The 13,830-nt window shown below is 38.5% G+C and overlaps 1 protein-coding gene across 2 annotated transcripts in view; it reads left to right on the forward strand.

Annotated features, from left to right (window-relative positions):
* Positions 1 to 2,940: 2,940 nt before the first annotated feature.
* Positions 2,941 to 13,830, forward strand: part of LOC133522111 (inactive rhomboid protein 2) — a 224,983-nt gene continuing 214,093 nt past the window's right edge. For both annotated transcript variants that reach the window (XM_061857323.1, XM_061857324.1), the window contains exon 1: positions 2,941 to 3,526. In XM_061857323.1, the coding sequence (XP_061713307.1) occupies positions 3,018 to 3,526 (509 nt within the window). In that variant the 5' untranslated portion in view covers positions 2,941 to 3,017. The remainder of the gene's footprint in view (positions 3,527 to 13,830) is intronic.

Raw genomic sequence — 13,830 nt, forward strand, 5'->3', positions numbered from 1 at the left:
GAGAGTACGTATGTTTTTAGGGTTCCGTAGCCAAATGGCAAAAAACGGAACCCTTATGGATTCGTCATGTCTGTCTGTCCGTCCGTATGTCACAGCCACTTTTTTCCGAAACTATAAGAACAATAAGAACTATACTGTTGAAACTTGGTAAGTAGATATAGTCTGTGGACCGCATTAAGATTTTCACACAAAAATAGAAACAACACATTTTGGGGGTTTCCCATACTTAGAACTGAAACTCAATTTTTTTTTCATCAAACCCACACGTATTGTGGAATATCTATGGATAAGTCTTCAAAAATGATATTCAGGTTTCTACTATATTTTTTTTCTAAACTGAATAGTTTGCGCGAGAGACACTTCCGAAGTGGTAAAATGTGTGTCCCCCCCCCGTAACTTCTAAAATAAGAGACTGATAAAACTAAAAAAAAATATATGATGTACAGTCAGCATCAAAAGTAGCGGATGAATCAACGCGCCAAAAATATCTGATATTCCGGATAACTTTTCCAAATATAGATAAAGTGTTAAAATTCGCGCTCAAAAGTATATCTTTTACAGTCTTTGTTGTTCTATATTAAAGACACCACTTTTTGTTAAGCTGTTACAGAATGGTAGACACTTATGAAACGTTATGTGATCCGCTACTTTTGATGCTGACTGTACATTACCATGCAAACTTCCACCGAAAATTGGGTTGAACGAGATCTAGTAAGTAGTTTTTTTTTAAATACGTCATAAATGGTACTGAACCCTTCATGGGCGAGTCTGACTCGCATTTGGCCGCTTTTTTTATTCCATAAGATCGCCAGTGCCCTAAATAGTTACTCGTATGTTTTTAGTGTTAAGTTTTAATAAAAAAAAATATATAGTGTATCTTAGTCTTAAAGGTCTTAGTATACATCTTGTTACCTGAATTAAAATTTAAATACTTAAATAAATGTGACCGAAGCCGGCAAAACGTCCCACTCTATCGCTTACGATAAGGACGAGATTTGCTTGTATCTTTATACGAATAACCTGTCATGACGTTCTTATGGCAAGCGACAAAGTGGGACGTTTTGCCGATTTCGGTCACAAATATGGTCTAATACCCCACGCAAGCACGGCCGGTTTCACTGATCTGCATACCGGTTGAAACTTATATTTTATGAGATATGATATGTTCCTGAACATATACAATATTTTTTGTATAAATAGGTTTGCTTATAAAAATATGATCAAGGATATTTTTAAATAATTTTTTTCTTCAAATTTCACTGACTTGCCTACCGAACGAACTAAATTCTAATGGAAAGTATAAATACAACATACACAATATGAATCAGTTAGGTTGCCTATCTTTTTCTCGTCACTATTACCTGATTGCTGTGTTCAAACATGTAAGTTGATATCGAAAATTGCAATCATTTGCCTAACACTAAAAAACGTATCAATGTCATGGCAATTTTATTGCCAATACCGTAGAGGGTTGCCTGCGAAAATCAGGTCATATTAAAAATAGTTTTGACCATATTTTTATAAACTGTCATTGGCCTTATTTTATGTAAGCATTCATATGTTTATTAAGTTATATATACGGCTGTTGTTATCCTGAAAAACAATAAAATAGGCAACCCTAATTATATATATTCAGGAACATGTTTTATTTCATAAAATATAAGTTTCATCCGGTAGGCAGATCGGTAAAGGTTGGTCTTTGGTCTTATTACGGGATCCTCTACTAATAATGGGAACTCACGATTCTCCAAAAAAGGTGTGCACACTTGATCAGGTTTCTACAGTGTTGATAAAGTGTGACACTTCTGTGGTTGCAGACGTGCAAAAGCTGCGGTGACCGATTTCTATCAGGGGAGCCCTATGCTATTTTACTAGTAAAGTGGTATTAAAAAATATAGCCCAAATTGTAAGCAAACTAGTTTTGGAATACATTTAAGACACCTTAAAAAGTAGCGCACCTAGTTTGCGAAAGCACGCGAAAGCATACAACTCTACTGTCTACACTCAAATCGTGAACTTTCGAGTCAAAGAGATGGGGTTAGAGCTCGACAAACTATATAAATTTAATACGAACGTCAAGAATGTCGTTTTATCAAAACAGTTGTTTGTCATGTCCTCTAAATGTAAATTGTATGCGTTGATATCGCTGCTGTATTCAGTTTTTCGAATTGGAAAGCGTAAATAGATATTCAAAACCGAGCTTTACAAAAGCCGCGCTGAGTGAATTTATCGGGATCAAATTTAAATGTATGATTAGGTCTCTGAAAATAAAAACGATCTGGATGCGAAGGTTGTTTCGCATTGAATGTTTTTGTGGGAGCGATGTGAAGAGAGGCGTAGGGCAGCGGCGCAACGCAGCGGCGCGGCGCGGCGTCGATACGTGTCCCGCGCAACGGCCTGACGTCGCCGCGGGCCGCGGGCCGGCGCACTCCGGCATTCGGGCCTCGCGACGGATCGCCACCGTCGTCGCCAGCTCCGCGACTATCTCGATTTTCCAGCGACGATAAACGCTTACTCGGCGACGTGCGTATACACGCTAAGTGATAGTTTAGTTTAACGTGAAAAAAACAGATCCAAAGCTGTTAAGTGGTACCTACTATAATATCCCCAACCTAGTCTGGTGAAAACAAACACATCGCAGTGTTATTCGCGCAAGCGCGCCTCACGCGGACATGTCGAGGTCGGCCATCTTGGCTGAAGACGCACTTTCGCCTCGCCCCAGCTTCAGACTTTGAGCTGAAACCCTTAGCGGTAACGAAGGGGGTCAGAATGTTCGACGGGCGAGGCGTCGCGGCGGGCGGTCTCTGAGCCTGCCCGCTCGGCGCAGCTATCGATCGTTTCGAGCGCTATGGCGCTCGCGGAGTGAATGCGGACATCGGGACCGTGCCGCAGCTCCCGCACGCGAGCGGCACGTCAGACCAGTGATAGTGCTAGAGTGGAGGCGCGGCATGTGACTCGGCGTGCCCGCGTGGTTAGGAGGGCGCGCGGGCGGCGGCGGGCCCGGCTGACCGCGCGCCATGGGCGAGGAGTATCCGCGCTCCCCCTGCGAGCGGTTCCCGGCGGCGGGCGCGTTCAGCGTGGCACCGCCGGAGAGGCTAAGCCCGCCGCCGCCCGCGCCGCTGCCGGATCGCTTCTCAGCGTCTCCGAGGCGGGTGCGCCGTTGCGCGGAGGCCGAGCGCGCGCGGCGGCCGCGCTATGTGCCGCCGGCGGCTCACGTGCCGGTGGAGCGGTACGTGCCGCGGCCGCCGGCGCCGCTGCGCCCGCCGCCCCCGGTGTACTGCGGGCTGGCTTGTCGGCCGCCGCCGCCATCGTCGCGCGTCAAGTGCTGCGGCCCAGCATGCCGCGAGGACCTGGCGGCCTCGCCGCCCCCCACTCGTTACGTGGAGTACGTGGGCGCCGCCGCCGCACGCCGCCTGGCATGCACGCCGCCACCACCACCGCCGCCCGCGCTCCAGTTGCCCTGCGAGCCACAGGAACCTCCGTGCTGTGTCCAAGCCCGCAGGCGACCGCAGCCTCCACATGATTGGTAAGTAACTTGATCAAATTGTATGAAAGTACGATAACGAAAACACAATTACTATTTGTCTTTGAACTTACTCGCTGGTTGCTAAAAGTTGACCAAACCGACAGGTTTGCAGCAGAAAAAGAGAAATTTACCTAATTTATGTGGGAAAGGCTTACAAGTTGATGACATCGTTTCTTATAAGTTGATACAGATTTCAATACATCACAGTTTTGATGATTGATGATAAACAGTAGAGACTCGTTAGTGCATTTACTTTTTATTTATAGTAAACGAGACTTAACAATATAGACATCAATACAAACGGTTTGAAACGTCGAACTTAATGTTCGTGCGGGCGTGCATATAAATTACTGATGAATTCGAAAACATCCGATGAGTTACGGCTACGGGGGTCGACGGGGTGGGTGTGACTAGGGTTAGCAGTCACCAAGTTAAAAACTCAAGGTAATGCCTGATTTTTATGAATATTAGCGACCAGTGATCAGTGATCACGTTATGCCTACATGATTGGAATATGTCTTTTTTAACTTTTATATATATAGAAGTTTATGTTTGTATGTTTGTTCCTCATTCATCTAAAAACAGATAGTTTATAAGCTAGAAAGGTACTGAGTTAGTTCAACGGGGGTTACAATTCAGTACGAGAGTACAAAGGGGGTGAGGGTAAAAGGATAGTTTAGCGACTTCTAATACGGTGACGAAGTCGCAGGCATAGGACTAGGAGGCTGTCTTTGTATCTAAATAACTTTGAGAGATATAAACAATATTGAATTAAAAACTTTATTTCAGACACCTTAAATATCCATATCTGGGATAGTAACAGTGTAATAAAACAATAAAAATAATTTTAGTATTACTTAAGGCTAAAACAAAAATATATTTGAAAATAAAATTATAAAACAAATTTAAAAAATCACACACATAAAATGAACAGCATGACTAAAACTCATCATTATCAATAAATGAATTTTCACCATGTCGACCGTCATTTAGCCACATTTCTAATGTAGGTAGATTACATTTATTCATGTTATGAAAAAAGCTGACGTCCGATAACCCTAGGTGTGAGGGGATGAGATGTAATTGGCTAAAATTCCGCGGATGGGATTGATAACGCATGATTTATGACATCGGTTAACGATCGCCCGCAAAATGACTGCTCGAAACAAACTGATCACCCACGCCAATCTATACATGTACGTACCTATGTGAAACATTTCAGTAAATAAATTATGTTAGTAAAAGTCAGGTTCAGTTTGGTACAGGACATTTCATATAAAAAATAAACAGGAATAACAGACAAAGTTATACAATACTTCGATGGTAATCAATATACGTAATACCCTCAAAATTATGCACCTACCTAACTGGTTTAAGAAACTACCATCATAAATATTACATGGTATTTTTAATTTTCTATGCTTGTTTGCCACCGTTGTGGTATAAAAAAATATATATGTATGTCTACTATAATGACGTTAAACGACACAGTTTAAGACTTCTATTTCTATCGTTTAAGACATCTATTTCGACTGTAAACATATAATATTGTTTTACTACTACTAATTATTCAAAAATATATCGTATTTATTTTTACGGCATTATAGCCTAGTCGGTACTGTCCCTGGTTCCCGTCCGTCCCGGGTTTGAATACTGGTAAGGTCATTTATTTGTGTGTTTTACACAGATACCTACTTAAAACCATTTAGGCTTCATTTCTATTCAGGATAAAGCCAATTAGACGTATGGGTATGGATACAATCCTTTATACTTAATCCTATGTGGAAATAAAGCCTTATCCACTTTGTCTCCTACAGTTAGGCAATGGATGTAAATTTAAACGATAAAATGGCCGTCTTCATTGTTAAAAAACAGATACATTAGTCATAGAACAAGTTTTTTTATCATACCTATAATAGCAAAAAATACTCCTAAGAGTCTTAATATTGCCCTAAAATGTATAAACAAAACATAAAAATATGTCTCTTTGATTTTATCATTTTTTTAAAGAAGCAGGAACAATGCATGACATAAATTATGCATATTACCAAATACAGAACTGCTACTTGAAAAGTGGGTTAGATTAGAACTGCGAACCTTGCAAAACAGAACTGCTATCATAAAAGTTGGTTAGGTTAGAACTGCAACTCTTATAGAATCGAACTATTAGTAGAAAAGCCCTTACAGGAAGGAAACGCTACTAGAAAAGTGGGTTAGGTAAGGTCCGAACTGCGACCTTCAGAGAATCGAACTGTAATCAGATAAGTGGGTTAGGTTAGAACTCCGACTCTTACAGAAACGAAATTCTACTAGAAAATTGGGTTACGTTAGATTCGAATTGAGGTCCTCACATAACCGAACTGCTATCAGAAAAGTGGTTTAGGTTAGGTTAGAACTGCGATCCCTACAGAACCGAGCTGCTATCAGAAAAGTGGATTAATTAATTTAGAGACATAAAAAACTCAGACCTTAGTAAACATTTTAACAAATAGTATAGGGTCAACTTTAGGAGTTTATTTACTATATTAGGGTAAATAATGATTTACTTTGCGTAATTTTTTAATCACGATATATTTGCATGACATACTTGATTAAAATGTGCTTCAAATTTTGGTGGTCATTAACTATTTTTGGGTTGTAGTCGTTAGTTTTGTAGCTGGCCCCAAGTGGCTTATCCTTTGTCTATTGTTAAGTAAAACCGCACGTTCTACTACCTGCATAAAAATAGTCCGGCCACTTTAACCGGTTATTGAATTACAACTCCTATGGAAATTGCAATAAGATTCAAAATGAACAAACAAATGGATAAATAATTTGCGATTTCTTGTGTGGTCCCTCTACGGTTACCGCCGGTTAGTGCCGGCGAGTCGAACGCTACAGAACCAGTCTAAAATATGTCATCGAGATGCGGAACAAAGGTGCGTTATCGGAGAGCGCACCTACACTGGTTTTTTGAGCGTTGGACTAACCCGCCCTCAGGTGCCATATAGTACGTGCGGTTTCACTTAACAATAGACATCAGGATTAGCCGCTCGAGGCCAGCTACAAATCTAACGACTATAACATAACTATGATTAGTTTGGTGTCATTAGTTTTAATAAGATAGCAAGATGTAAAAAATGTGGTTATTGTACATTCAAATGGAGTCGCAGTTTATTATTTTTGGGTTAACAATCAAGTTTTGTGTCATTTGCTTTAATAGGGTAGCAAGATGTAAAAAATTTGATTATAATTTCACATTAAAATGTTGTAGTAAGAATGATTTTTTTGACGTTATATTTTACATAGTAAAGTTATTCAGTTAAATACAAGCCAAATAAAAGTCTGAATATTTATATAACAACTAAGTAAGTTTTAACTTTCGATGCACACTTCAAGTTGAACCGCGTACCTTTATTATTAGGTATAGTTACTCGTAAATTTAGCGGAACCTGTAGTCCGTAGTGATGCTTGTGGTTAAAAATGGAATTTCACTTGAGAGTCCCTAGTCCTGTCGGTTGGTGAGACACCCGTTTTAACTATTTAATTAAATGTAAATAAATAAAAAGTCATTTATTGTCGCAAAAAATAAATAAATAGTACATACAGTAAACATGATTGACTAATCGTTTTGACTGAGCAACTTGATTCGACTAAACAGTCAACGACTCTATAAGCATTCATTACTTTATAAATGTATTAAAACTAATTTCGTTTATAAATTAAAAACTAATAGAAACCCTAACTATTGCGCCTTATCGTAGCCGGTGCGTGACCTTTGCGTTACAATAACTTAAAAGCCGATTTGCGTGGCAGCATATTGACATTACATTACTGTAGCGTGAATGTTTTACATTACTAGCATAGCACTACTAATTGCAAGCCAGGAATTAGATATACATTGCCATGTTGTTGATTAGACTTGAAGAATAGCATGTTGCTGGCATATTCGATTTTATCAGTCTCCAACAGAACTCGTTATCGAGAATATTTCAGAGTAAACTTTATTTTTACTTCAGTGATCTTTTTTACGTACACTCTGGATTGAACTCTGTGTGTAACTGATTACTTCGTTATAGCAACGATCTAATAATAATATTGCTCTATAAAATTCGAGGTTGGCCTTCCTACGGAGTAGCTTTAATTATCGCATCGCGTTAGAAATGTAGGTATGCCCGAATTGTCAAAAGAAGTATGAGATTGCCACAGTTTCGGACTCTGTTTAAGAACACAGTCAAATTGGGAACCACCTTTGCCGACAGATGTCTTGGTTCCTCAAAGAAGGCGGTCTCTTTTCTAGACACCTTTGTGGAAATAGCCGTATGTCAGAGTAAGCTGTCCTAATCGGGCTGTCAAAGGTTTGCATAGATGGCGCCATCATAGCTTGCCCCTGTCTCTAGTTTTGTCTATGAGGTTTGGCTTAAAGGGCTGGCATCCAGGCTATAAATATCCAAAAAATAACAAGAATGTGACACAATTCTAGGTATGGCTTAAAGGGACCATAAAATTAAAAAGAAAAAACAAATCGACAGGTCAAGCTATGCTGGCGCCATCTGTAAAATACTTCGACCGGCCAACTCCATTCTTAAATCGTGATCAATTTGTGTCTGCCAGAAATAGTTCACAATTACAAATCGAATTATCTTAAAATTCCTCGAAACTAATTTGATCTATCGAAAATAAAGAAGATTCCAGATTGAATTACCGACCTAAAAGGTCACATTGGCTGTATTACCACACCAATGGGTATAAGGGTGCCAGGTCTTTAAATAAAGGCTGCCAAAAGGGTGTCTACGGCCGACAGTAGATAACCCTGAAATTTAAATTAAACCTAGTAGGTAAACTATTGTTTTAGGCTTTGTTAAGTACCTAATCTAATTTAAATTGATTTAAATGTTTAATATATTTGCTAATGTGGCCGTAAAAGTGTAGTTGTATGACAGTTATAAAGTGACTTTAAAAAATATACATATATAAACATATATGGAAAAAATTACCATCACTGTAAAACAGTTATTCCAAAATGGCTTCAGGCAAAAAAATATCATGAGACGGAGCGACTACTCCAACTGTAAAGAGTGTATTCCCAAGCGCACGCACGCTTACACACACATACACACACACACACACACACACACACACACACACACACACACACACACACACACACACACACACACACACACACACACACACACACACACACACACCCACACACACATGAACACACTCCTATCCTAAACATTAAAAATATATGTAACAAATATACACCGTGTTTTTATTGAATTTCGTTAACTTCGGGGTATCGGTAAGTACGTTTAAGGAAACTAAATGGCATAGTTCATTTAAAAAAAAAAAATTTTTTTGGTTTTTTTTTTACTATTTTTATTTTTATAAAAAGTAACTAAATGTTGCATATAGCGTTGTTCTAACACGGGCATTACATTTAACTCAACCAAACAATTGAAAACTGTGACATATCAATGTCATTTCGAACGTCGATCGTCCGAGATAGTACTTACGTTTAGTAGCAAATGTATGAACTCGCACTAAACACTAATCAATAAGTAAACAGGCCCTAAGGCAAGTGTATACGCTCGAAAGGGCCTTATAAGATAAAAATTAATGATTGATTATCTCCGAAATGGAGTTAATTAAAATATCGGTGTCTTTGAGAAAGTTACTTAATTTAAGCTCAGGAATACACCCTCGAAATTAACGCAAATCAAAAAAAACACGGTGTATATAAATACCTAAAAAAAAAAACTGTAATTTTGTATTATAATGTAACTACAAGTAATTACGATTGTGGAAGAGCGGGACGTCTCAACACAGGCTTTGTAAGCCTAAAGAGAGGCCCCAGCAAATGCTTACTATATGTTTGTAAATAGATAATAAAGATATTTTTTCATTTTTCATTTTTTCATTTTCATCACATTTGGTTCCGCGCCCGGCTCCCGGTGCGCTCCGGTTGTACGATCTCATAAACAAACTATGTGCGAGTGATTTTTACTTTTAATTTTTTTTTTATTATAATTAAAAATGTTATAATGTAATTAAAGGTATATATTGACCTATTAATGAGTTAGATTTAACGTGCGTTTTAAGGTAGATCAAAGTATATGTTGGTTTTAGTAAATGTTTTGTTTTTAGTTTGTGTGGTGCGTAGCCAACGTGCCTATCGTTTACGCTCCGTAGCGAACGAAACGCAACTGTCACTGTCGCACTGATATGGAAGAGTAATAGAGAGTACTACGCTACGCTACGGGGCGTTAACTATTGACACGGTGGCTAAGCACCCTGATTCATGTACCTAAGTAACCCACCATTGCGTGACTCACTAGATAAAGAGATGGAATGCGATGGTCATAATCATAATGTTTGAAACCATACTAACGAATTTATGAGAACCAGACTTAATTTGTATTTAATATTAAGGTGTGAGCAAAGTTAACTGAATTGACTAATACTTTGATTTGGTAGGGTAGAGGAGGGAGCAGTGGCTGGGTAGAAAAAAGCCGGGTACAGTGGCTCATTCAACCTAATTCTACACGATAGAGACGATATTTGGGCGACTGGGCCACTGTTCGAGCTGAGCCACTGTTTTCGCCTTGACACTATATGGTTTTTGCAGTTGACTACACCGTTTTAAAACAACAATTGTTAAGTTGCTGTAGGCTGTGGTGTTCTTGGAAAATTGTACCTACTTACCGCGTTTTTAAATCAGAAAACTGTTGCCAAAAATTTAATTAGCAATCTTGGGGATTTTTCTAGTCATCGTTTCGTTTCCTGATATTTGACTTCCGCTCGATAGAAAAAAATCACGAACATATAGGTCTAAAACGAACTTTAAAAATTTGTAATAATTTATGCACAAAAGCTAAAAATATGAATATTACTTCTAAGAATGTGCACTTTTATTTTTAAGAGGATTTATCGATTACTTTTTTTGTTAAAACTTACTATAAATTAAAATTCAAGAACATTATATTCACGTTTACGCTCATAGAGTGAAAGAACACGAACCTAAGGGGCCTTAAATCATAAAGGTTGTTAGCAAAAAAAATTATAGAAGCTGTCGTTCAGAATGAAAATTTTTGAACAAATTAGAAGCACATACCTATGACAGATACCTAGAATTTAATACCTACGATTAGGTCAGTGATATCACATGCAAGCTTATCTTTTGTATCGTCATCGCACCTGATAAGGCGTTCTATTACATTGAACTGCTATAATATACTTGTATTTGTGTATTTTGACACAATTATAGTGGGTGCAACGGCTATGGCTGTTGCTATGACAATCATTACTAAAAATTCATTCCCATGGTGTGATGTGACAAATAAGTAGGTTATTCGCGTGCTATTCTGAGAAGTGTGTTTTTTTTACAATAGTCTAGAACGTGTATTGTGAAAAACAAATATTTGTGTTAGTGAGTGATAAGTGACAAATAAGACACATCTAGCTTGGTTCGGATTTCAGTTTGGAGGTTATGCATAAAAAGTAAGTGACCTTAAACTGAGAGAATTAGTTTGGATCGTGAGATTATTTTATGTTTAAGTACTAATTAAACTTGTATTGTTAGAGTAGTGACAATATTTTCTCATTAAATTTCACAAAGTATCTTGATTTATCCTTCCTTAACTTATGACTACGACGATTTTTGATATAGTTATCGATTTCGATCTAATAACTGTGTCGTTTGATTCTATTGCTTTTAATGAAATATTAAGTTAGTGATAAAAATCAATTGGGACATTACATCTATTTACACAAATATAATAAAATGTATCGATTGAACGTAATCAAATTCAATTTGTGACGTTATGTTTTTATGTTTTCCTAAATTCTATCGACGTTTTTATTAACTTAATGGCATTGCTCTAAAAATGGATACAGATAATATCAGCCCGTTCCTAAAGAGCGCTGACGGCCATCGGATATTTTTTGTCGAATTGTGCTTGAAATAAAATTTCGCTTTTGGCAAATTCCCTTGATTTGTGAGGGTCTTGCCGGTGTATTATGCAGAGCGATGCTCGTATTTATAAGTAGGTATTCCTTTTAGAGATATTAGGGCTTTAGTTATCTCGTATATTCTTCCCGCGTTAGTAGAATGAGCGCTATCGGGAAACTGGCGCTTTATTGCAGCAAATTATACAGTTACAGGTACCGTTTACACGTTATAAGTTTAGTTCCTAAATCAAATTAATTAACAACAAAAATAACGTTGTTTAATATTACAAACAAAAACTTTCTAGTGCCCTAGCCATACAAAATGATACAAATGGGTTTTCGAGGAAATCAGGAATAGAGGTAAAAGAAATTATCCTAAGTAAGGAAGCAAAGGTACGTGATTTATTGATAGGCTCACTGAAAAAGTACCGCTAAAGCAAAACAAGAGAATAAGGAAGATAAATGAATTACTTTCATTTTGAGCACATCCATTTACTCTTCGCGGGCCAACATTGAATAAACCGCAATTTCGACCACTCAATAATGCATACAAGCAGGCCTTAGTCTTTGCGAGGCTCCGGGCCGAAAATTTTTGCGAGATCCCTGTGTTTAGTGTTAAATAAAAAAATAAATGTTAGGTTGTATTGCATTAGGGAAACGTCTAGTAAAGAGTACAAAAGCCGAGCTTCAAGAGAATGGAGCTCGGTCATGTCACTAATGCACAAAAATTAAATATTTTGATGTCTACCGTTCTCCAACTCTTCCTCAATTGCTCAAAGGTTAACTGGAAGAGATTCGGAGAGTTCGCATTTGTACAAATGATGTGTTTTTTCCTGTTTTATGTTTTTTTTTTTGTACAATAAAGTGTTTTACTACTACTACTACTACTACTACCACATTACATACACGTATATGTCATAAAGCGAGGCCGAAAGCCGACCTCCATCTAGGACAGAAGTTTCGGAGCATCCAATCTCGATGGCTTCCCGTGCAAGTTTGAGGGCCATACAGCAGGATAGTAGAGCTTGGAATCGAAACCTCAGAGGGAGGCTGACAGCTAAGCTCCGTAATGGTCGAGCTATAGATAAGATCTGCTGAGCTTCGAGAGAGCAGAGCTTGGAAGTGGACAAATGGCCAAAGGTCGGACCGTCCGATGGAGGCGCGTTTCCATGAAAGGCCAAGCTGCAGAGAAGGATAACCCGTAAATGAGCCAATGTTATCTAGACTCTTGCTGCTCAACCGAATAAGGCATGGCTCGAAAGTGCGACTTGCTTGGATGTTTTGGGTCTTCAATCGTATGCCGTTTTCTTTTAATAAATTGTGCGTTCGTAATTGAGCTTTTAACGTGGAGCTCGCGATCCGATCTTGCGATCCGCCAAACACAACACCTTTTGTTCGTGTCCGTGCTCTGTTGTCCTGCAGCTCGACCTCCAGCCTTTCGGTTCATTACTAAAAAATTAACCATTGTCATATCTGAACTCAACGCTCCAGCTCTGCCTAGGACCTCGTATCATGGTGGTGGGTTCTCGATGCGAAGGCTGGAATCTCCCTCCTGCTATCCGACGGCAGTTTTTTTCAATTAACTCTTCTTACGTCTTTTTATAAATATTTAAGAGTCCGTCATAGCTAACTCTGAACCAAATTTGACTCTACTCGTGTTTCACGTTAAAAAAACTGTTCAGCCTGTTACGCGAGGCCCCGAGCGGTTGCCCCGTTCGCCACCCCCAAAAGTCGCCACTGCATACAAGGCATAATAACTTATTTTTGACCTTCATTTCCATTGTTAAGTGTGTTAGTATCGAGATTGGATGGTAGTCTTACATAATACATACTTAGAAAACGTTCATCTTTAGCTGCTAGATAAACTAGTGCTATTTTAATATCACAATCGATGTTATAGTTATTTGGACAATTAGAAAAGCTTACAACATAACAATGGCTGTGCCTTTCCGCGAATGTAGACTCCATGCAATTTTGTTTATAATCTATTTAAGCAAATTCACTGCGTGTTTAGATATAAGCTAGGTACCTGTAGATATTCGGAATTCCCAAAGTGTAGTCCCGTGTGGCGGCATGGTAATCCGGCGTAATGAGTAAATTAGATATTTCGAGCATCCTCTGCTCCGCTGGCCGCAGCTGGTCGTGGGTATTAATCTCATATTGAAAGCTTTCAATGCATTAAGCTTTAGTTTCCATAGTATAATATACTGACATGTGTATCAACATTATAATTTTACGTAAGGTACGCTAGCCCTCAGTGTTAATATTTTTATGATAAATATGTATGTACAGTACCTAATATGCATATGAATAATTTGGTCTTTTATGTGACTGGGTGAAAAAGGCACATTATATCTATCATGTCAATT

This window comes from Cydia pomonella, chromosome 10 (assembly GCF_033807575.1).
Source record: "Cydia pomonella isolate Wapato2018A chromosome 10, ilCydPomo1, whole genome shotgun sequence".
Classification (NCBI taxonomy): domain Eukaryota; kingdom Metazoa; phylum Arthropoda; class Insecta; order Lepidoptera; family Tortricidae; genus Cydia; species Cydia pomonella.